Below are 24,577 nucleotides of genomic sequence, written 5' to 3' on the forward strand. Positions count from 1 at the left end.
ATATTGAAAAAAGAAAAAAAGAAAGAAATACATTTAAAAAATAGAGAAATTAAAGAAATAACAAAATACAGAAATGAAGGAAATGGAAACATGGAAAATAATGAAAGAAAGAAATAATTAATTAAATACAGTTGGAAAACTGTATAAAAGAAAGATATAAAAAGAAGAAATATATTACAGAAGAAAATGAAAGAACCGAATAGTATAATGAGAGAAAATTAAAGAAATGGTCCCTCCTTCAAATCTGTGGTAAAAGCTCTGTTAAAAGCCGAACCTTCCAGAAGAAATGTAACCTGCTGCGTGAAACGTGGAGGAAAGAAAGAAAGAGGGAAGGAAAGAATGAGAGAAAGAAGGACTTAACAAAAGGTCTGTTACCTGCTCTGCTGCCGAGTCCACAGGCCTCACTGACACTTCAGCACTGTGCTGCCTGCCCGACTGCTCCTGCACGCACACGTGCACACGTGCACACACACACACACACACACACACACACACACACACACACACACACACACACACACACACACACACACACACACACACACACACACACACACACACACACACCCAGAATTACATATCAAACTTTGTGACGTACTTCAGTCTCCACATGTAATGTGCTACTGGGTCTAGGAGCCCACGAAGACGTCTCACACACTCTAATTGGGGTTTACTCAGGTCTTGGGGAAAGCTCTGAGATGTGGGAACTGAAATATTCAGCGTGTGCAAGATGGCACGGAGCTTTTAGCCAGCGCCCTCAACTCTGAATATTTAATCATGACCTCATTTTCAATTTCTCCTCGAAAAGTAAAAAAAAAAAAAAAAAAAAAAAAAAAAAAACTATGTATATGCTTAATATTTGCAGTGGCTACTCACATCTACTCTATTTGGATATTTGAAGTACTGCTTTGTGTTGATTAGTCTTGAACATGAAGGGACACACACACAGTGACACACTGGTTCTGTGGTTTGGACAAGACATATAAATGCTCAAAGGTGAACATTTCATGTTATGTGTGCACATTTTCATGTGTGTAGGGTTTTGTGTTTTGCAGGACAATGTTGTTCTCGGCAACTTTTTGAAAGCACTGACTGGCTGCACGGCGAGTTAATACAAGACGTGACAACCTGTCGCAGTCACAGGCCGATGCATTAAAGCTCAACCGAGCATCACATTGTGAAGCTCGCCAGTCGAATACATACAGGTCACACACACACACACACACACCATGCGTCAAACACACACATGCTGAAACCCGACCCGCTAATAATCTGAGCCTTAAGAGTATCTACTGTAGGCAGAGTTCGCAGTCACTAATCTGCTCTGCAGCACTAATATACACCTACTGCAAGTCACCGGAGTGGAGGATAGATTCATTAAGTGCACGTTAAAATTAATGGCGAAGAAATGAATTTCTAAAGTAATGAGAAGTGCGATGTGTCTTTATTTAAAATGCCTGAGATCCGTGAAAAAGGTGGCTCCTTGCAGATTTATGTGCTGTAGCAAATTAAGTTTTAACAAGGTGAAAGGTATTTTTATTACAACTTTGCGTGAAGTAAAGGACTTTTTTTTCTCCCCCATTTAAATCTGTATTAAAAGATCATAAATGAAGGGCTGGGGAAACTTCTCAATCGGCGACTAATGAAGAAAACTTTCTATACCGTACGCACAGAGTCGTCTTTCATGCATATTTCATTCCTCGAGATGTGAGTGCCGCCTCGTGTAAAAATCCAGAGAAGACGGTTCAAGAAAAGGAGGGGGATGTTTTTAATCGACGGGACGACGGAGGCCGACAGGTGCAACCACCGCTGCGTTTCAGAAAACACCTGGCGCTCCCAACCGGCTGACACGTTTAACCTGCTGCGGCATTTAATACGGATCAGACCTGGCACACGCTCCACAAAATACTCCTTCTGACAGCTGACTGAGGTTACGGTTCAATTTCAGAGCTTGAAGAGCTCTCACGAAAAGGTATCGGTTTTTTTAAGCATTGTCATTTAAGAAAAGTTTTGCGTTTCCACGGCAACGTCTTGAAAACGATGCTTGTGGTACAGACAAATGTTTTAATGTGTAACAGTTTAAAAGTGAAATAAAGTTTTGTTTTGAACCTTTAAAGAATGCTTTTTGACCAAAAAAATATTCAGTTTTTTTAACTGCATGCATCAGCTGGATGTTGGAGCTCACCAAGTCAAGTGTGTAAATACTGCATTGCCATAATTGGCATGGAGCTGCGAGACTTTGATAAACTCAAAGAGACACACTGCTGGTCCTGGTAACATTTCAGCAAAAAAGTGAGTGTGTCCCCTGCACCCTGACATTAATAATGAAACGCTGTGTGGGAGCCCGGTGGGGAAGCGCAGCAGAGAGAAACTCACAAACACAACAGATATAAGACAGGTCCTTGAGAAGAAAAAGAAGAAAAGCGTAACTGGATGTTCCAGGTAATGAAATGTAAGAGCATGTTCACCTGTCTCCTGTCACACCTCCTGTTCCTCTCATCCAGCCGGATCCGGTTGTCATGGAGATCGGACTCCTCCCCCAAGACGATCTCCTGGAGCTCCGCCCACTGAAAGGCGCAGTCCGTCAGATGCTGCCTCTGCTGCTGGAGACAGAGAACGCAAAGTCCAAACCAACACACACACACACACACACACACACAGAGCCGTGTGCCTCCGAAAGCCCATTGAAACCTGACCAGAATTCTGCAGCGACAAGATCTATTTGTCCAGATACAGTGATGAATTCAGCACATTCTACCTTCTACTCATTATTCCACCCTCTTTGTCCACTCACACGTATTACCAGTGTGTGTGTGTGTGTGTGTGGGGGGGGGGGACATTGAGGGGATCAGGCAGCACTCACATCCTCGAACTTCTGCCGCTGCTCTTGCTGCTGCTGGATCCTCTTCTGTCTGTCAGCCAGGAGCTGCTGCTTGTAGCGCTCCTGCTCAGCCAGCTGCTGCCGGTGCTGCTGGATCGCCTGAGAGACAAATCAAAGACAGTACAGGTGAGTGGAGGGAGAGGAAATCATTCAGACTAGCGAATATATCCTTCATAAATGAAGCCCAACAAAGAAGATAGCTTTTTTTGAAAGCCTTTTTTTTGGTGTACATATATTAATACTTTGTCAGGATTGACAGAAATTGGAATGTGGACTCTTTAGACATGTGATGACCTCTATTACCTCTACAATACATCTAATCACATAGAAAATTCCCCAGTGTGTCACACACACACACACACACACACACACACACACACACACACACACACACACACACACACACACACACACACACACACACACACACACACACACACACACACACACACACACACACACACACACACACATATATAAAATGCCTGAGATCGGTATATATATATATATATATACATATATATATATACACACACACACACACACACACACACACACACACACACACACACACACACACACACACACACACACACATACACACACACACACATATATATATATATATATATATATATATATATATATATATATAAAACATGTACCATCATCTTACCCTAACTGAAAGATATTGAAGAGTTCATTGCATTTACACTTTTTTGGGGGCAATTCTACATCAATAAAACCAAAACTGATGGAGTCATGTCTTCCATGCCTTTTAATTAAGACTGACATCTCATTGCTGTGACCTTCATGACTTCTACTCTCAGTACTGACACCCCTTACCCATAATTACTCATCATGACTGCGACAAGCAATCACGCTAGTTGAGGTTAAATCCTAACAAGATCTCTGAATATCACCCATGTTTGGCGTTGACACCATTGTGTCACAATACAAAGACTCTCAAAGTGCTGCCGTGCACACGCGAAAGAAAAAAAAGCAACAACTCTGCAGAAGGGAGATGTTTGAACCCTGGACGTTTAAAAAAAAAAAGGCAGCACGTCTTTACAGCGCAACAGATAATGAAGTAATAAATGTGATCCTCTCTTTTCTGCACGACTTCAAAATAAAAACAAGTGTGATCGTTAAACCCACCTGTTGCCTGTGCTGCCCGCCACCTCCTCCGTGGCCCCCTTCTTTGCCCCCGCCGCGACCCTCCGTCTGCAGGCGAAGAAACTCCCGTCTCAGCGTCCATTCCCCGGGAACGTTCACAATGGAGCTGGAAGAGCCGGACGGAGAGAGAAGTGGGGGGGGGGGGGGGGGGGGGTGCAAAGAGGGATGGCACGGTTACATAAATGCAGACTTTCAGCTTGTCCTGGGAACCAGGGCTCAGGTCGGAGAGCCATCTGCTGTTTGACATCCAGGGACAGAGACAGAGACACGTCTGTCCAGGCACGCACACACACACACACGTCTCAGAGGCATCAGCGATGTGTCTGATTCGTGCTTATACAGGCAAATGAAGGTAAATTACGCAACATCCAAAATACTGTGACTTCAAACAACACCTGATGATGGGATTTTAGACAAGCTGGATTTACAGTTTGAGTTAAAAAAATGGACAATTCAACAATTAAAATGTCATTTTAAACTTCAGGTGCGACACGGAGATGCCCCCCCCCCCCACAACGTTTCCAAGGAGACGAAGTTGGAGTATTTTTTTAAAAAATGGATGTTTGTCCCATTTCCACAGAGATGGAGTGGGAGCACTTTCAAAAAGTTGCGTTTTTCCTCCGTCTCCATGCAGACTGTGTTAAGGAATCTTTTGAAAAGTTGCACTTTCCCCCAATTTCCAATGGAGACGAAGTTGAAGCACTTTCAAAAAGTTGTATTCACCCCCCCCCCCCCCCCCCCCCCCGTTTCCATAGAGACGGAGCATCCTCAAGAAGTTGTGTTTCCCCCTCATTTCCACGGAGACGAGGTCAGAGCATTTTTTGATTTCTTTGATTTGATTTTTACATCAGACATGAGAGTTTTCCATCTTTACGAGAACACGTTGTCTCTTGCTGCTGACGGTGCTACCCAGTAATGGTAAACGCTTAAAGCCCGAGCAAATAAACCGGGGCACAGTTTTGCGACTGAATATAATACAGTTATATATAATTATATATAGTTAAATATAATACAGTTTTGCGACAGACTCTCGACTCTCATGCAGATCAGTTGAGGAACAAATACTGAAGCGAAGCAAGTGGTGGAGTATAGCTTCCTCACACGTTAAGTCAAAGAATTGGCAATAATCATGACATTATGTCGACCAACAGTGACTTCATCAGATAATATTAGTAAAAATGTCACATTTTTTTGCAGCAGAAAGCCGAGACTGATGGCACTAAGATTGGTACTATCTCTACCTGGCAGGGTATTCCGTAAACCCAAGCAAAGCAATGTGGACGTACTTGTGCGTGAAGGTTGTCATTGCATTTCAACCGATGCCAGTGTCCGATTAGAGCTGACAGCTATGAGTAGATCTATTAATATGAGCTGCGCTGTTCAATGAACAGACATCATTTTGGGTCCATGCAGAGTTTTTCGCTCCTTGTAGAGTTAGAATGTGCATCTACTGTATATATGCAGGCATGCAGCAGTCAATGCGACATCTTTTATTTCTGAATGAACCTTTTTTTTTTGCATCGCGACAGCAATAACAGTGCATGGTGCAATTGAGAGTTTTACCTGGGCTCCCCTTCTTCGTCTGTAACCTCATCATCCTCTTCCTCACTGCCGCTGTACTCATACTCTGGGCCCTCTGGAGAAGAGAGAACGAAACGAGGGGAACGTCAGTCTTTAATTGGACACCATTAATGATAATAGTATGAGATCGAGGCGGCAGAAAACTACAGTTTTACTTGGAACAATCTTGCCATATGAAGTCAAGTTTCCACACATTCACGGTGTCTCCTGTTGCCTCCCGTAAAATGACCCGAGCGGGGCTCTCGGGAATGAGATGTGGTCGCGGCGGTGCTCCGGGGTGAGCGTCTCTGATGTGTCAGCACTGTGGTGGGAACGATGGCGTGTTCTCCGCCGCCGTCCCATTAAAAATTCCTGCACGCCCGCCATCTCCACCTTTCATCGTGTACCGCCGGTGGCAATTTTCTCATTATCATAACCACATAAAAGTACAGCGGGCAAACTTGCTCGACAGTAAAGTAATTGACGGTCCTCCTTTGTGGAGAAGGGATCTTTTTTTTTTTTTTATACCGGAGCGTGCCTGGAGAGCAGTAATGCACCGTAATGTTATCCCACACTAAAAAGAGTCTCATACGTGGGAAGAGAGAACGACATGGAAGGAAACCAGCTCAGAGTGGGATCCTCAAACGAGTAGTCTCATAAATACTAGTGAATATTCATGCCTTAACATACTCCTTCACGTATCCCTGAGAAGGCTACTACTGTTTTTGATTTTCCTTCCTTTTCAGGTTTATAAAACAAACCGTTGACACGTTTCAATGATGCTCTTCCGTCTTCATCCAAAGTACGACTCATAATTTGGAGTAAAATTCTGAGATATGGCGGAAGAGGGGATTCGCCTCCTTGGATGTTGAACCGATGAATCCGACACATCAATATATCTAAGTCTCGAACCTTTTAAATAGCATAATTTTTGTTTGTTTGTGTTTTAGCGTTTACGTGACAACATTTTCAAAAAACAATGTCCCTTTCCAAGGAAATGGTAGAAACGCTGATAGCAATGTCGTTGGGCCACGAGTGCTTTTGTAATGAAATCACACAGACATGCGCAGAGGACACAACACTACAAACATTATTACTGCTACGGAGGGTAAAACAGATATTTGTATGGACAGACGACCAGGTTAGATTGTTATTCCAACCCTCAACTATAAAACCACCGAGTCCCGGGACAATATGGGACACTGGAGGCAAACACCATTGTCCACCTATTCCAGCATATTGTGCAGAACTGTTAACCATGGCAGCATTTTCAGAAAAGCTGTGTTTTCACCCGTTTCCTCGGAGAGCATTTTCAAAAAGTTCAACCTCGTGAGCTATTTTATCATATAAAGGGACATCAAAGATGCAACGAAATATTTGTTTTGACTTGAAAATGTCGTCCTGTAAACGGGGCTTCGGAGTGAAAACAGTCCCGACTGTGAAAGGTCCAACATGTTACTAGTGAGGTGTGTCTAATGTTCTGGCCAGTGTGTGTGCGTATGTGAAATGCACATTTCGAAGTAATTCCTGCTCCGTGGAGGAGACCTCTGGAGGGAATTGTCTGATGACTATACAGTTTTGTGCTTTTCATTTGTCACTGTTGGTTTTGCTCATCTCAGAATACCCTCCTTGCACAATGGGGACACTCGTCAGCAAATATACGTTTGACTTCCCATAGAAGCTGCACGCATTTCCCAAAGGCCGCCAAACTATTCTTTCTTTTTTTTTTTTAATACATTCTGAATCTGATCCAGCAGAGTTTTTAAGCCAGATGTTTGACAGCTGATAAGTATTGAAACAGTCTTTTGTTACGCAGTGTTGACCGGGGACGCCACATTGAAACTCGTGAAGACGGGCCTGTGCAGACTTTGCACAACAACATTTGGCCGACATATGGCGTGAGAGAAGCCCGGGCTCACGCCAACGTCGAGTGGATGCACCATATGTCGCCCTTAACAAGCTGGAAGGTAACGCAACACAGGTGTGTTCACTCCGAGCAGAACGAAGAAGGAGGTCAGGTTTTAAAAAAAAAAAAGGAGAAGAAGAAGAGGAGGAGGAGGAGGAGGAGGAGGAGGAGGAGGAAATCCCATCCATGTTTTTGTGATGTCACATTTGGCTCATGTTGTGTCTGTTTGAGCCAAAGCTGCTGCAGAAGAAGAGGGGTGGGGGGGGTTTGGACATGTACTCACTGAGAAGTGGGGCAGTTTGGGCAAATTTTTTTTTTGTGTGTTTAAAAAAAAAAAAATCTTCTGTTTTCCTAAACATAAAGCGTCTTTGTCCTGGGTAAGCTGGGAAAACGACACATCTGGAATGCTGCTTTTTTTTTCTCCTGCTGTCTTTCCCACATGTGTTCATACAAACCTGTATTAAAAAAAAAAAGAAAAAAGTTGTATAGCTTGTTTTTACTGTAAAGGAGCAAACAGACACTCTGAGGCACACAAGAAAAAGAAAGACATGCTCTTAAACACACTGCATGCAGAAAGTAGAGCAGTCATTAGTGTGTTTTTATAAGCTCGGAGAAGATTAGAACCAGATGGTGGTTCTGTTTCCGCCTCCCTTCCCCTCGGCTCCGTCTCGGTTTCTCTCATTCTCTCCGATTCCTTCCTGTTATCACCGTCTCTCTTTCTGAATGGGGGAGAATAAACCCCACAGATGAGCGCTTCTTACGCCGTCTGATATTCGGCGTGAGAACAAAAGAAGAGCGGAGTCATAAATATCCGTCCCCCCCTCCTCCTCCTCCTCCTCCTCCTCCTCCTCTGTCTGACTCCTCATATTGGCACAACACATTCAGGATGAGCCGCTCGGAATGAGGATGAGTTATTCTCATATTTTGTTCTCCATACTCTGAATTCCCCTCCTTCCTTTTGTCACTCTGCCGTGTGACTCAGTCCCCCCAGTGAGCGTCGCCCGGGAAGGAGAGAAAAGGTCAGCTGTGTAACGTCCCGAGGAATCCCCTTCGCTCCTTTTCTTTCTCGCCAGATTCATCTTGAGGAATCACGTCTTCGCCACACAAACGTGCGCGTCGGGATCGAGCTAAAATTGCTCGCGACTGGCAAATTGTAATATTTAAAAGAAGACGGTTTTGAAAATTGACACCATAAAACACAGAGACCTGAGCGGAGATATTGGTGATGACGCCATGAAAGCTGTCAAACTTTGGAAAAAAAACACCCAGATTGCAACAGCTATAGGAAAAGCTTTTTGGACATTTCTTTGTATTTTTATTTTTACCTGGTCTAATTAAAATTGGCTTTATGTTGAGGTCGTAGTCATTTTCTGTAATAATTGTTTGGTTTTGTGAAAATAAAGACATTTTCATCATATGTAATCTGCGCCACAACAAAGAGAAACTTTAAAGTTGAAACTGAAAGATTCTTATGGCACTATTTTACTCATTCAAGATGAAGATCCGTTGTTTGTGGCCCCTGGACTAAAATGTGTTGAACAGCCCTGCCACATGGCCTAATCTACACCAGATGTGACTTAAGAGTTGATTCAGACATTCAAATTAATCATTTTTATGAATTAACTGAGAGTAATGGCACTTTTCAGTTGAAATGAGGTCAATATGAATTTGCACGAATGCACAGTGGATGGAAACATCTTTCATCAGTCTCTGAAGTGTTTTCATACTCTAATAATGCAGTATATTGAAGGAAACACTCATTCTTGATGAAATCTCGAGTCCCTTCATTAGTAAAAAGGACCCGAGCCATTATCAGCCATTCAAAAAAAGAATCCGTCGTTTTGTCCCGGAGCACTGGCGGTCCATGTCTTCTCACCTTTCTCTCGCTTCTTCCTGGTCCGGTCCAGGTGGTCCTTGAGCATGATGCGGACTTGTCTCTCGTTGGCCAGGTCTCTGATGAAGGCGTGTCTCAGCAGGGCCTCGGTGGTGGGGCGGTGGAGGTGGTTCTTGATCAAACAGCTGTCCACGAACGTCAGGAACCGCTTCGACCTCGAAGGAACAATGTCATAAGAAGGAGGTCAAAATGCTGTTATGGTATACCTTTAACATTTCCTTTCTTTCTATTGCAGAGCAACCAGTGCTTGTAATTTGACACCCGGCTCATTGTCTTGCAAGGTTGCTGTTTTGAAAGAAGACGTGCTCGTAAAATGAGTGGTGTTCAAACTTAACCTGAGCCTTTACCTTTTCGGTGTTTTCCCACCATCTGGACTTTTTTTTTATGATTCACAGCTGATATGTTAGACGTATACGTGCCTTTCACACATATTTATAAACCGCTGGCTGAAATGAGTCACGTTTGGATTCTTTTAGCCCTCAAACCCAACCGATTCATGATCATCCCTCCTGATATTGATTATTTTAAACATAAGAGATATTTTCATGATTTCCACCTCAAAAAGATTCCAAAACAAGTCCTTTTCACTTAATTTTGCTCTAAAGAGCCCGTTTTATTTTGATCGGCCTGCTTCTGGCAGTGCTGTCCACCAACAAGAAGCACCAGCTGCTGGTAATTTGACACCAGGCTCAGGGAGAAAAATAAATCGAGCTGATGTTCACCAGAGTATGACGCCTGACGTTTCTCCCCAAAGCCAGCTTCTAAACTTTGAGGTGAGCTTCATCATCCAACACTTTTCTTTACTGTAACATGAAATCGGAAAAAAAAGAAGAAAAAAAAAAGCAACTTGTACAAACTAAAATGTAGTTTGTTGACACTCACGTTGCCGCATTCATTTCAGATGTGGAATGGTGTCACCGCGTGTTGTGGTAAATTGACAGGCTATAAATAATCTTGTGTGTGAAATGGTTCAACTGAACAGCAGTTTCTCATGCACAAACACACGCACACGCACACACAGGAAATACTTTCATTGAAAGAAGTACTCACGATTGAAAGTCAAAGCTTTGTACACATTCAATAAAACTGAGAAACTGGACACAGCCGGTCTGTTTCTATTAAATAATCTCTATTATGGAACATCATCAAAGATAAAGACAAAGACCAGATTATCCCAAGACCAAGACAAGACCATGACTGGATTATCACAACACAAAGACTTGAAGATAGCAAGACCAAGACCTTGAAAATTTGGCACTGCAACCGTAATGATCAGGTTGAAATCACAAAATGCACAAAAATGCAAAAACACAAGTTTAAAACACAGAAAATGAATGCAACATATGAATCATTGAGCACAAAAAAATCCTGTAAAGGAGAGGTAAACAAGATTTTTACGGATGAAATATCCCCATAATCTGCCGCTCAAGGCTAACTCACCGGACGAAGCAAATTCCCGATCAAACGCAGGAACTACAAACACAAACCGTAGCCACAGCGGCACTCCGAAGCTCTGAGATGTGGTTTTTAAAGTCTGAGCCCACAGAAAACAGGGCAGGAATATGTGTTGGCCCGGAGGTACAGTGAAGTATCCCCCCCACCATCCCAGCTATTAAAAGCTGCCCTGTGCACCAATGTTTGTGTCCACATTAATACTGAATTGGAAGACAGCTTGAGTTCAATGGAGAGATCAATCCAAAGGGCTTGTTCATTTAAAAAAAAAAAAAAAAAAAAAAAAGAGCAGAAGGAGAGAAGAGTGATAGAAAAAGTCTGTTTCTGTTTTATTTCCTCTGGACTTTGATGTTTCACTTCAACAATATCACATTTATCTTGTATTTGACCCACAACCCATCCCGAGAAGACCGATTTCGTGTGGTTGGTCAGCTTGCAGGAAGTCAGCCTTGTCCTGACATCCTGTCAGCATACAGCATTTTCCATTTTGTAATTTAACACCGGCTTCGTGACCTCAGAAACTGAAACTGATGAGTTTATGTGGAGATCCGTAACCAGTCAGAAGCCGCTTTTGCCTGGAAGAAATTCTGTAAAGTTCAACCGTTGAGGCCACAATGCTGCAATGTGACTGGAAATCTGAGTCAGTCTCTTTTAAGCTCCCTGGTGCAACCCTGCTCTGAAAGATTTGAATACGAGTGTGCAGGAGTGTGTTTTGTCTGATGTTCTGATGCATGAAACCACCTAAAAGCGCCGTTTTAAAAAGACTAAACAAAGCGTGTGTGTGTGTGTGTGTCTGGCTCACCATTTTCTGGATTTGAGTTTGGGCGGAGGGTTTCGAGGAATCAAAAACAGCGCTCTCATCGGATGCATGTCGCACAGAGCTGGAAGAAGAACGGGAGATGAAGGGAAAGGAGTGGGAGAAGAGACACAACAAACCCAAGCCGACTGTGTAGTACGAGCAGTGGCGTGTTGAACTCACGAGGCGCTCCTTCAGCCATCTCCAGCGCAGTGATGCCCAAAGACCAGAGGTCACTCTGAGAACGGGACACACAGCAAGAAGAGGTTCAGAATGGGAGCGCGCCAGGCTTAACTTGAGCTTAATTCATTTTCCTTTTTAACTTCTGACGGCCTCTTCTTGTCCTTCACAGAGCAAAACAGTGGGCGGAGTGAGAGCGTTCATCCGGGGATCACCAAGAACTACATTTGGGAAAACAATCCTTTGAAATCAGAGCTGGGTTCCAAAAACTGCCTTCCACAGGAAGAAACAAATCAAGGATGCTCCTGTGATGAATTATGTCTCCAAGCAGGAGGATGTTTTAGAAGAAAGTTGGCAAAAGAGACATAAACGACCTTCAAATGGCAATGATTTTCTCCTGATAGTTGCTGATAAGGTATCAACCACAGTGAATTACCACAAGTAGCTTCATGTTTTTTGGCTGCATTTAATACATGAAGAGGATGAAAGTACTATCACAAGAAATGTCCCTTTTTAAAAAAAAATCATTTTAATCACTATATAACAAACAATATGGTCAATTTTCATCATTTGAATGTGTCCAGATCCCTTTTCAATTTCAGTTTCGTGTGACAAAAAAAATCCAGTATTGTGTAGAAACATGGGTATTTATGATTAAAAGTGAAATTCATGAAAAATATTAATTTAATTATATTTCTTTGTGGTGTAATATCTGCAGTCTGTCTTTACATTGAGTGAACATGATTCGTCACTTGATGAGGTCAGTTTTTCCCATTATGAAAAATAAATCCGATTATTAAAAAAAAAAAAAAAAAAAAAAAAAATTAATGTTACTTGGCCGGTGTTTGTGAGAGCAAACCATTCGACTAGACATTTTAGGCCCTGTTTACACGACAACGGTGAAAATAGGTCCCAAAGTGGAACATTTTGAAAACACTCTCTCACTATGTCTCCGTGGAAACGGAGGCAAATCCATCTCTCTGAAAACGGTTTGACTCTATCTTTGTGACAACGGTGGAAAATGCAACTTCTCCGAAATGACGCGTGGTCGCGTAAACAGCGTCTTAACCCTTTACGTAAAAGGGGAACTGGGTGACGTCACTGTGCGGGAAGCCTCCGGGTGGTTCCGTACCCTGTAGTCGTATGTGGCTTCTGGGTTCTCGTCGCAGGCGATGACCTCCGGAGCCATCCAGTAAGGAGTGCCGATGAACGTGTTCCTCCGACCGATGGTCTTATCCAGCTGGGCCGAGACCCCGAAGTCAACTGGAAGGGAAGGGAATGCAGGACGGGGGTCACATATGAGAGCACTCGCGTGTCTGCCGGTGAGACGTGCTGGAGGAACCGCGTGTGTCATACCAAGCTTGACTTCGGCGTTCTCAGTGAGCAAAACATTTTGTCCCTTAATGTCTCGGTGGATCACATGGTGGGAGTGGAGATGGGAAAGACCCTGCGGGGACAAAAGAGAGACGCGTCCATTCACACAGTCAGATGACCGCCATCACTATAAATACCGAGCACAGAAAGAATAGCTGCGTTGTGAGGTCGTCTTCTTTTTTTTTTGGTTTCGTTTTCGTTTTTCTACAACATGTTCAACATGGCAAAGATGCATGACTTCGACGTGTGTGTTATACTCTTCAAAGGAGGTTAAATAAACAGAGGAAGTGGGGCTTATTCAGGCGATGACTTCACCGTGTGTGTGTGCGTGTGTGTGTGTGTGTGCGTGTGTGTGTGTGTGTGTGTGTGAGAGATGGCGAAACAATGAGGAGACAGCATGGCTGACAGCAGCACGGGGAACACTGGACACGATCCAGAGAACCTTTGTCTCTGCAGATTTCTACTGTCTGTGCCTGATAAAAAAAAAAAAAAGCAGAAACATCCAACTTCAGCTGATATATAGCTTGTGTATTCATAGATCACCTTGTGATCTCTCAGATTGATAACCGCAAGAATCTTACAGCTCTAAACGGACTCTTAAGCGCACAGATATAAAAAGAAATGCGCTCTTTGGTGCGAGTTGTCAGTTGGCTCATCTTTGATGCTGCGGCAGTGGATTCCTCATATGACAGCAGTAACTCATTCAGCCTTTCAGTCCGACATCGCGCAGAAGAAATCACAATATTCACAAACACACACACACACACACAGTCTTCAGAGGGAAAACACCCCAGGGAGGAGAACTCTTGGGACACTTTGTGAAGACGTGTCTTGTTTCATGCACAGATTGTCCTTGCATGCCAGAAATTATGGTCCTATTATGGTTCTTTTCCTGCACAGGCGATATTTGCTGCAGGGCATTTAGATACATCCAATAACAAACCATTAGTGGCTTGTTCACTAATTAACATAAAGGTTACTAAACCAATTTGGTTGTTTATTTATTTGAGCATCAGAATTGCTTCCTATTCATAATAATAATAATAATAGGTCAATCATATTCTCTTTTTAAGATTAATAATTGGTATAGTTATCGGTACTTTGAGGATTCCTTCCTTTTAAATCAGAGTTCTACAAAGTTTGAACTCCTGGGTCTGGTTTGAATGGTCTCTCTTCATATCTGAAACAGTTTCTGGTTTCAGTTCCTGTTTCAGTGGAAGAGTAAGTGTGGGGGGGGGTTAGAGTAGTCATCGCTGTCAGAGAATAGTTATTGTGTGTTTATGTGAGATGGTTGGAAGGTGCTGTGTGAAGCATGTTGCGCTCCATTGAGAAATAGGAATAACTTTGGAGCACAACGCTTGAGAATAATTCATCTCATTGAGAAAACCTTTTTTTACGGCAATATAAGCAAATTAGATTATATTGCCGTGAAAAGATTGTCGTTGGAGGAGAATTTTGGTGCCATTCTGGCCAACCATGAGTAAAACGTTAGCTCAGAGTGATCAGTCGTCGCTATAGATTTCGGACCCAAGCTTGATTGTTAACATCACTGGATGTTGAGGTCAAATTGATCAAATGAGGAGTTGAATTTCTCCGCTGTGAAGTCGTTGTGTTTGGACTCATCTTACCCTGAGCACCTCTCGGCAGATGTAGGCAATCCAGTCCTCTTTCAAGCAGTTTCCTTTAGTCTTTTTCACCAAGTCAGTCACGGAGCCGGCGCCACAGTACTCCATCACTAACTGCATGGAAACAACGGGAAAAAAAAAAAAAAAAAAAAAAGTTGATTAGACACACACAGCTGCTGGCCGAAGGAGCGTAAATCTAACTGTCTTCTGCTTTTAAAATGAAACATATGATTTTTTTTTTGTGAAACTGAAGCAGGTCGTCTTGAATGTACAAACCCAGAGTTGGTGGTCCTGTCCCGCAGGCCCTTTCTTTATAAAGGCTCCATAATAAGTGGCGATGTTTCTGTGGTGAGAATAACTTTTGAGCATGTTGATCTCCAGCTTGATCTCCTCTTCTTCCTCCTGAATGAGAAAACAGACAGGAGAAATCAAAGTGTTGCTCACAGACCTCGGAATGATTCTCTCACTACTTAGTACAAACAACTTTTAGTCAATATAAAGAGCTTTTTCTTTTCTTTCTTTTTTTTTTTAGATTATCTTCCGTGTTGACAGAAGAGCTCCAAGAAAGGCAGGTTGCATTTGTTTTCTTAATTTCACGAACCTCCCATAGCTGGAGTGAAGAAAATCTATCCCTCCTTCAGTGTCATCATTCACCAGCAGACCGTATCAACAAAACAATATAGGTAAAACCAATCTTCTGAAATTGGAAAAAAAATATACAAATAACTATTCAATTCCACATAGTGGGACTTGTTTGGAGATTTGTGGCTGAAACTTATTGTTAATAGATGCTTTACGTCCGTGTTCAATACAGTTGTTGGGTTTCTCTCTGTTAAAAGCACCTAGAAATGAGTGTGTTGTATGTGGTGCTATATAAATAAAGTTGAATAAGTTAATATCATTAAATAGAATGTGCTAGTGGAAGCTGTTTTCAGGTGTAAATGAGGTACACAATGATGTTTCAAGTAAAAATACATCGGGGTTTTTTTTTTTACATTTAAAGGTTCATGTTGCGTTTACATGGCAGCGTCTTTAAAACCATGTCAACGACATCAATTCTGAAAACAAACTTTTCATGTGGGGCGGCGAGTTGAAGCTGTTGTTTATTTTTGCAATGACCATAAATTATAAACTTTAGCTTAAAGTCTTTATACACAGACAGCTCCAACCACATCAGTTGTACTTGGGGGCTTAGATTAAAGATCCTTCTATAATATTAATTTGTTTTTATGACATGAACATTTTCTGAAACATCCAGTCCTAATATGCGAATTTTAACAAATAAATATTTGAAACAAAATTAATAAGAAAGAACTATCACAAACATGAATGTGATTTTTTTTCTCGGCTTGAAATACAAAAAAAAAAGTTGGAATTTCTTTATAAAATGTTGCGAATAAAGTCAAAAATATAAAGATAGAAGGTGAAGCACCGAAACAAAGATTAAGGACGTTAAAGAGACATTTCTTTAAAAGAAAAAAAAGTCCAGTTGTTGAAAGTATTCAAAAAAATTCTGAATAGTTTAAACATAATAATTAGAGGAATAAAAAAAAAGAAGTCTTCCAAGTCGTATTTTATTTTTTATTTTTGATCACTCAATTTAACAGTGAGGAATGAGAACAAAGCATTACATAATTTTTTTTTAAAAAAGTACTAAAATATGAATCAAATATATAAAAAATACACTGGTAAATAAAATAAATAAATATAAATAAGTTAAAAAGCAGATTTTGTTCTAAATGTGGCCACAGTCCACTGTCCTACAGAAGACATTAGCGCCACTATAAGTTTAGAAATGAATCTAAAGAAGGTTCCAAAGGTTGGACTTTGTCAAACTTTCTTTCATGACAATTGTCCACACAAAGAGCAGCACGTCCACATCCAGACGGCGAGCTTTTCCAATCAGACCGTCTTATAACCTCTGGATGCCCCTTCGCCCCGCCAGCCGACCTTAATTCGACTGCTCGAGCTTTTCGACAAAGTAACTGAGGTTGGTCGCCGTTACGAGACGCCGGGACACAAAGTCCGAGGAGACGAAACGCTCCGCGTCGCTTTCTGTTGTCTCGCTATAAATCCTGGAAATGACTTGCGACTCTTCCAAATCACTGGAGCCCCTAAATCCACCCCCGCGACCCCCGAGGATCGCGGGGGTGAAGAGGAGAGTCGGAGGAGGAGCAGCGGGCGGCCGTTAATCAGAAAAGAGGAAACAAACTGAGAGATTCTCCCAGTCGCTGCTCTCCTTTAAATCCTCGGGGGCAGGACAGGAGAGGATGACAAGTCAGAGGGCGAACTTTCACCTCCATCTCAAACACAAAGCCTCCCGCCTGCAACTGCGCTCACTGTGTGTGTGTGTGTGTGTGTGTGTGTGTGTGTGTGTGTGTGTGTGTGTGAGGAGGCAGATAATAGCCAAGCGTTTCCTGCTAAAGACTTTGAAACGCACAGGACCCAGAGAGCCAAAAACCAGCAAGTGTAAAAAGTGTTTCAAGTCAAACTTGTCGAAAGAATCTAAACAGAAACAACTTGGAAGATAAAACAATGCGCTGTGAACTGATGTTCAGACGTGTCATCAGCTCAAAGCCGGCAAAAAAAGCGACGTTTCTACTCCCAACGCCAACCTGGAAACAAGATAAACCCTGCAAATAATGTCAATACAGGAACGCAGAGCGAACGGCAGCTCAGACTGACGTGTGCTTATCTACAGAGTCCTGCTTGTTTTGTTTTGTCTGTGATGAGGTTTGTGAGAGAAAACGCAAAGTTGGAGTGTGTCGACCTGCAGGTGTTCAATCTAAATGTATTGCTGTAATAAGTTTGTGTAATGTCAGGTTTGTTTATCTGCGAGGGCTTGATCGGTCTGCTCTACTACTTTTGTCCATAATGCAAAATTGTCTAAAAAAAAAAAATCGATTTATGAAGAGTGTGAATTAATGTATTGCGTTTTTATTAAAATTTTGAGATATTATTCAACTCTTGGCCCGAGATATTAAAAGCAAAGTCAAACACTTTTTCGCAAACGTGACCAGATCTGAAACACTGAAGTGAAACACTGCTGAGTTTCGTGTTTCGTGTGGGCTAACCCTCCGCTACATGTTTGCACAAGTACAAGTGTAAAACGACAATATCAAAGAAATTAACGGTTCCGATTTCTCGCGTTTGCTCCATAATGTCACAATCTAAGTCAGAACTTGATCCAAACTTAAAGGCGTGGCCTCCAAATCCAGCCGCCGTCTGTCAGAGAATTCCTTCACCCTTAAATTAGTTTAAGGCACAATAAGGCATCATTACTATTTTATGATAGCCCAAACAATCCAACGCTGAGGTTTTTAAACTCTATAGCAAGCCCAAGTTTAATATCAAAAAGACTCACCTAAAATCTAATAAAAGCCTCTTTTTTTTCTTTTTTTCTTTTCTGGCTCCAAAGAGAATTACAGGTGGATCACAGAGAAGTGCACAGCAGAGGAGACTATGCCTCGCCTGATCGGATTTACTGCAGCCGGCGCTTTATTAAAGCAGATTCAGGTTCGGCCTGTAATGTGCAGACGTTTGAGGTTGTGAGTTCAGAGCGAGCCGAGGCGGTCACAGATATACACGTGAACATATTAACAATTCGTTGAAACGATTCCCAAAGTTGATTGTTTGTGATCATGACGTGCTCGCCCATCTTTGACCTTCAATCTGCATTTTGACAGCTGAGCTCAAATTGGCAGTCGGCACAATGCGTACTAAGTGTAATTGAAAACAAACGCAGGAGCCAAGTGCTTGAGCACAGTGCAGCCCGCAAACACTGATGAACAGACAAATGGATGTTTGTTTACACGGGAAATGGAGTGATGAAGTGGAATATAGAAATCACACGAACAATTATTGGAGCAGTTTTGGAACCAACATGAGGTACCGTATTTTCCGCACTATAGAACGCACCTGAATATAAGCCTCACCCGCAAAATAAAAAAAAAAAGAACAACAACAACAACAAAAAAACAACATATATAAGCCGCACTTGGCGATAGGCCGCAGGCGTCCATGTTGTAATAGGTCAAGAATTTCACTGCAGGAACACGGGGATCGTTCATGTTTTCATCAATTCTCGCAAATGTGTCTTTCATAGTGCTGGAAATTCCTGCACACAGCGCTTGTGTTGTGCGCCTGCTGTGAAGCCCACAGAGAGAGAGAGAGAGACACAGAGAGACAGATACATAATCAGCAAGCGTTTTATCTCTGTTGATAAAGTATTTTATCGGTTATTTGCTGATTGCGATTCTGAGAAGGCAGATTTTTCAGCTTCCAGAGTCCAGAGGGCTAGTTTACGTGATGTACTTGAATGCAACATTCACGGCAGTCAGCTGCTGGAGCTCCGGACCACGGGAAAGCAGCACAAGGAGAGCCCACGAAGAGCAGAAATGTCACTATTAAGGCAAGTTTAGGAGAAGCAGAGGCGCTAAAAACAACATGAGGAAATAGAATCTGGCAGCATGAAGCCTATAAACCCATGGTCCGTAAAATACGGTATATTTTCTCTTCTGTCAGTTATTGGCTGGTGTCTGTTTACTCAGAAAAACTCAAACCTGAAGAGATCATGAGAAGAAATAGTCAGGGACAAGGAAAAAAAAAACCCGTCTGTGGCTTGCTCCCGATGCTTTGTTTGCAATATTACGAAAGCTTCCCCATCACAGTGACGTCTGAACGCTCACCCAAACCTACTAACAGCTGTTTGCTGCGTAGCCTTTGATGCTCGTGGCGTTACTCAGGCTACTGAGCATAGATGTGACTCTTGAACACGCCGAGATGCTTTTACAAAAGAAAAAAAAAAAAAAGAAAAGAAATTGCAGTTTGAGTGAAGAAAAGAATGTGAGGCATGACATAAATGGTGGGTACGCTAAAAAAGCCATCCAAGGATATGCCAAGAGGAGCACTAAAATGTAAACACAGGTCAGGGAATGCACACGATATGTCCTCTTTCAAAAGAACACAGAAATGTATTTGTTGTCTTGAAGAGACAAGAACTAAGTGGAGTTCAATCCAGGACATTTCATGCTTCACCAGAAGTGCAGAAACTCCTGAGAAGATCTCGTACAGCCCCCTCAAGGCAGCATTTTCAACTAAACACTTCAAATGTCTGACCAATTGTAGAACAGTAGTGAGACAATCACATGTGGAGAACAAGCAGCAACGTGTCCCAATCGAGCACCGTGAGACAGGAACGACGTCCCTCTCTGCAGAGACTGAATGTCGGTCAATGTAACGTCCCCAGAAGGCTTTTAAAGACACGTACAGAACATGTGTACGAGGGTGATTTAACAAACTCTTACCTCTGTGACCTCCATGACTTTGATAGCTGCCAGTTGACCTGTCTTGACATGGCGACCCTGGTGGAAAAAGAGGCGGAGCTAATTAGGACCCACAACACATTGGGAACAAGATCTACTAATTTCCACATATCAATTTTTTATTTTTTTTTATTTTCAAGGAAATATAATAACTAAATACAGCATGTCCCAGGCCACCGTACTAAATCCTAGTTCTTTTTTTTTGTTTTTTGAACTCGCTCTTTTAATTCTCTTCAAATGTTCATATTTCATCATGGGAAACATATAAGCTTGAGGAAACTTAGATCTGTTAACTATCTTCAGGCTTTACATTGTTTGGAAAAAGTATGTATAATTGTTGATATTGTTGTTATGTTGGACAAAACTCAAACCTTTGATCTTTTTATTCACAGCAATCCAAAAAACCAATGGAAAAAAATCTCAGCGGGGTTTTTTGTGTGAGGGGAAACACGGGTGATGCTAACATCCAGGTCAAGATACAAAAATGGAAAATGGAAAGGGAAGAGGTGTCGAATGGAAACTATACCTGAATAAACCAGATAACGGGGGGGGGGGGGGGGGGGGGGGGGGGACGACAACCCAACTATCTGTCCAATATAATAAAAGCAGCCTGTTTCATTTGCCGGAAAAGTGTCTTTTCTGGTGCGATAATGAAACCATGTTACATAGTGTTGAGTGGACGACTTAACTCCACCCTGAACATTAGGACATCATCTGTGTATTGTCTTACCTCAAGGGTACAATAACTTTAGGATGGAATTAAACTTTTTCCATATATCGTGAACTTAAGCATTATCTGGATATCGACTTTGGAAAAATAACATATCACAAAACACTGAACAAATGAAAGAGGAGAGAAAGACCACCGTTATTGAGAGGAACAAATCCCAAAGCACAAAGATATTATCATAATCTGCCTGGGTGTTTGTGTTTATTGTAAATCCTATCTGTACCGTGACGCTCAATGTTCGCCCTGGTTGAAATTAACAGCAGCACCAACTTGGCCATTGGTGAAAGTGTTTCCTCGCCCTTTTTGTAACCCTCGCTGAGGCCTTACGTCACTCTATGAGGATTGTGAAATATTTCGCGGCGCTCGCAGACATGGATATGTCCACATAATTTAATCTTCTGAGAGGCGCAGTCAGAGAGAACAAGACATGACACGAGATGAAAGCGAGAAAAAAAACTGCGAGAGAGAAAGAGAACCTGAGCTGTAAAGTGCAGTCAGGTGAAAAGAAGAAAATTGAAAACCTTGTCACGAGTCAGAAAGCTGACAAGATACTCGACGAGCTGTCCGGGAAGACTTTGGGCAGTGATCTACGACAGGACTTTGTGTGTGTGGATAAAACAGGGCCCGGAGGGCACGGCAACTCCAACTACACTCAATCAGCCGCGTAATATTCTGGTTGAAGCAGAAAGACTGCGGCCGAGATGGAAAGAGAAATAAAACTCACTTGCTCTTTTCACTGCTACTTTAGTCACAGTCTGTTAATGCTAATGTCTCAATCAGTCATTTACACAAGAGAATGAAGTTGGGGGGGAAAAAACAAAAAATGAAACTCAAGCCAGTGTTGGTTGTTTTCACACCTCTTCCACCAGTGGGTCTGTTCCCCTCTGTGATCCTCTGCTACAGTAAATCAAACTAAACCTGCCTGAAAAGCCAGAAATGCACGAAGTCTCGTCACGCAGTAGAGTCGCCCCCCTTCCCCCCCCCCCCCAAACAAGCAATTATTTCACTTTTATAAGGTCACTTGCTACAAATGCCTCCCACTGTAGCTGTGACGTGAAGATTGTTATCCTGCGACTCCAGTGTATGTTGGCGTACGTCCCAGGAAGAGAGGCTTTGACAGGATGTGCTAACAAACAAATGGGATGTTTAAGAAAGATCGAATATCAAAATACACAATTTATTTTCCAACCTGATTTCTGTGGAAAATGGAAGCACAAGTTTGATCTATTCTGAGATAAAAGCTGTGAAAGGTCTGTATTCAGCCTGGTTGTTTTTTTTCTCCCTTATGTGGTGCCTCATAAATGGAATCACAATGCCCAGGGGTCATAATGAATGTAATAAGAGTCCGACACAGACAGAGTTAAGGAGATATTTATGTCAATCGGTAGGAGACCGAGCTTGGGACTTCTGTAAATGTTCAGGCTGTAAAACTAACCGTTTTCATGTTCAACAAAAAACAACCCATAAGAATTCATTGGGTAATAGTGAGAAGATGTTGGTTTTAATGTCCCATATGTTGGAATTAATAGATGTGGCACAATATAAAATGGCACCAAGTAGGTCAAAAGTGAGAAATAACATACAATGAACGTTTGATATGTGTGTATTTCAGTGTGTACAACTGGGCTGGTAGATGAGCTGAAAGTTCAACTGTAAACTGTTTTAAAAACAGTCAAACGATTGACAAGTACCAGCATGAAAAAAAAGGCGTAATATGAAAAGGGGTTTATATTTAGTACCACATAGTTTTTTAATAATGGTTGGATTGTTAATCATTTAAAATTATACGTTAGGAGGGAACAATGGGGATAATTGTTGGATGGTAACTGCAAACATATGTATGAGTCTGTGTAAATGACTCAATCTAAAATAAAAGTAAATCCATACGTTTAACTCTGCACGCGAATTCTGAGCTTTCAGTTTTACTTCATTCATACGCTGAACATAGACACAGCCTGTGACAAAATCCTGATGCTGGTGTCAAATTACAAGTACCATCTGTAGGCAGGATGAGTACAATCCAAAGACAAGCCAGTAAAAAAAAAAAAAGGTTTGGTAAAATCTAAAGCAATGTGTTACAGACACATTTATGGAAAAAAACAGACACATTTATGCGGTGAACATAAAGTATTTTCTCTATTATTGTAGTTTGTCCAGATTACACTTTAACCAATGTCATTTAATATAAATCTGTTGAAATATTACTCCAGGTCACACACTATTGTTTTATTCTTTTTTTGTAAACAATATGCTTAAAGGATCACCGACTTAGGAAAAAAAAAAGAAAAAAAAAGTGATAAATATCCCTGTTTCGCATAATTAGCAAGACAGCTGGACTCTACAGTGTGAGAAGATTAGCAGGAAATAGTCAATCTTGGCAGTTGCACCACTCGAGCTGATTATGTGAGCGATGCCAGTAGTAAACATGAGAGCATTTGATATCCTCAACCCGGGGGGGGGGGGGGGAGATGATTTCATCGAAGATCATGGATTAAAACGGGTGGAAATGATTATGTCCTAAAAACCGTAGAGGCAGGAAAAAAGTCCTGTGGGAGGTGAGGCGCTCCGACCTGCTTCACAGTGACATGTTGTTGGAAGATACACCAGCGGCCATGAAAAAGTTGTTTCTCTGATCCACGTCAACTTTTTTGTAATGACTGCGAGATACACGCTCGCTGACCCCCTCCCTCGTCACTGCGGCCTGGATTTGATCCCAGACAGGGGGGGACATTGTCTTTGTGATTGCAAGAAATTGGTGGCATTCGAGCAGCCGCTGGCCGGGCTGTGATAAATAAGGAAATGGCCTTCCTGTCCCCTCAGACTTGGCTGTGTCCGCTCGCCGCCGCCACGGCTAGCTAATGCGATAATTTCTGCTCTTACCAGAGCTGCTTATTAAAACTGGAGCACAGACAGACACACACACACACATTTGTCCACTATGACTACATCTTAACCCCCCCCCCCCCCCCCCCACAAAAATGACGTAAAACACTGTCGGGTCCAGTTGGTCTCTGGTCCCCGCAACATGAGCTGGACCCCACAACGATGGACAAAGAAGAAAAGACGAATATAAAACACACCTAAAGGGATTTTTTCTGGACTCGACTGGAATTCACTGATAGCAGAATACTTGTGAACTTTGTGATGCTCAAGTTCAATAAATCACACAAATTTGGATTTGAAGGGATGAAACTCAAGCACACAGATAAATTCAGACACAAATGCCCTATCTGTTACTGTCACGCGCACACACACACACACACACACACACACACACACACACACACACACACACGCATGCACACACACACACACACACACACAGAATGAGGGAAGCTCACGCAGAGTATGTCAGTGGAAAGGTTACGATAATATATTCCTACATATGCTAATTGGATTCAAGAGAGACATTTGCAATGCAGACAGCACGGGGCGCGAGTGAAATAAAATACAGTTTCACCGACTCTTTGTGCTCGTCTAACTTTTTTGCACATCTTAAGAGGACGATGTTCTTGAGACTTTTTAGGAGTGAGGACATGTTTTACATCGACATTCGGAGTTTAGAATTCATGTTAAAGCTGCACGAAGGCGAATGGAAGTGGATAATTAATGGTGGCAGTATAGGTTAGGGCAGCGGCTCCCAAAGAGTGTTGGGAGTGTGTAACGACTGATATGTACT

The 24,577-nt window shown here is 42.2% G+C and overlaps 1 protein-coding gene across 5 annotated transcripts in view; it reads right to left on the minus strand.

Annotated features, from left to right (window-relative positions):
- The window catches only part of LOC308134730 (mitogen-activated protein kinase kinase kinase kinase 4), a 56,642-nt gene that overhangs the window by 20,133 nt on the left and 11,932 nt on the right, over positions 1–24,577 (minus strand). For 2 of the 5 annotated variants that reach the window (XM_080502508.1, XM_080502506.1), the window contains exons 3-15: positions 20,151–20,207; positions 15,121–15,246; positions 14,848–14,958; positions 13,202–13,292; positions 12,978–13,108; positions 11,849–11,903; positions 11,672–11,750; positions 9,400–9,572; positions 5,621–5,693; positions 4,040–4,163; positions 2,864–2,980; positions 2,469–2,603; positions 376–435 (exon numbers count right to left, since the gene is read on the minus strand). In XM_080502508.1, the coding sequence (XP_080358634.1) occupies positions 376–435; positions 2,469–2,603; positions 2,864–2,980; positions 4,040–4,163; positions 5,621–5,693; positions 9,400–9,572; positions 11,672–11,750; positions 11,849–11,903; positions 12,978–13,108; positions 13,202–13,292; positions 14,848–14,958; positions 15,121–15,246; positions 20,151–20,207 (1,332 nt within the window). Of the gene's footprint in view, positions 1–375; positions 442–2,468; positions 2,604–2,863; positions 2,981–4,039; positions 4,164–5,620; positions 5,694–9,399; positions 9,573–11,671; positions 11,751–11,848; positions 11,904–12,977; positions 13,109–13,201; positions 13,293–14,847; positions 14,959–15,120; positions 15,247–20,150; positions 20,208–24,577 lie in introns of all 5 variants that reach the window. The other 3 variants (XM_080502507.1, XM_080502504.1, XM_080502505.1) reach the window with 2 other exon arrangements.

This window comes from Blennius ocellaris, assembly GCF_963422515.1.
Source record: "Blennius ocellaris genome assembly, chromosome: 9".
NCBI classification, from domain to species: domain Eukaryota; kingdom Metazoa; phylum Chordata; class Actinopteri; order Blenniiformes; family Blenniidae; genus Blennius; species Blennius ocellaris.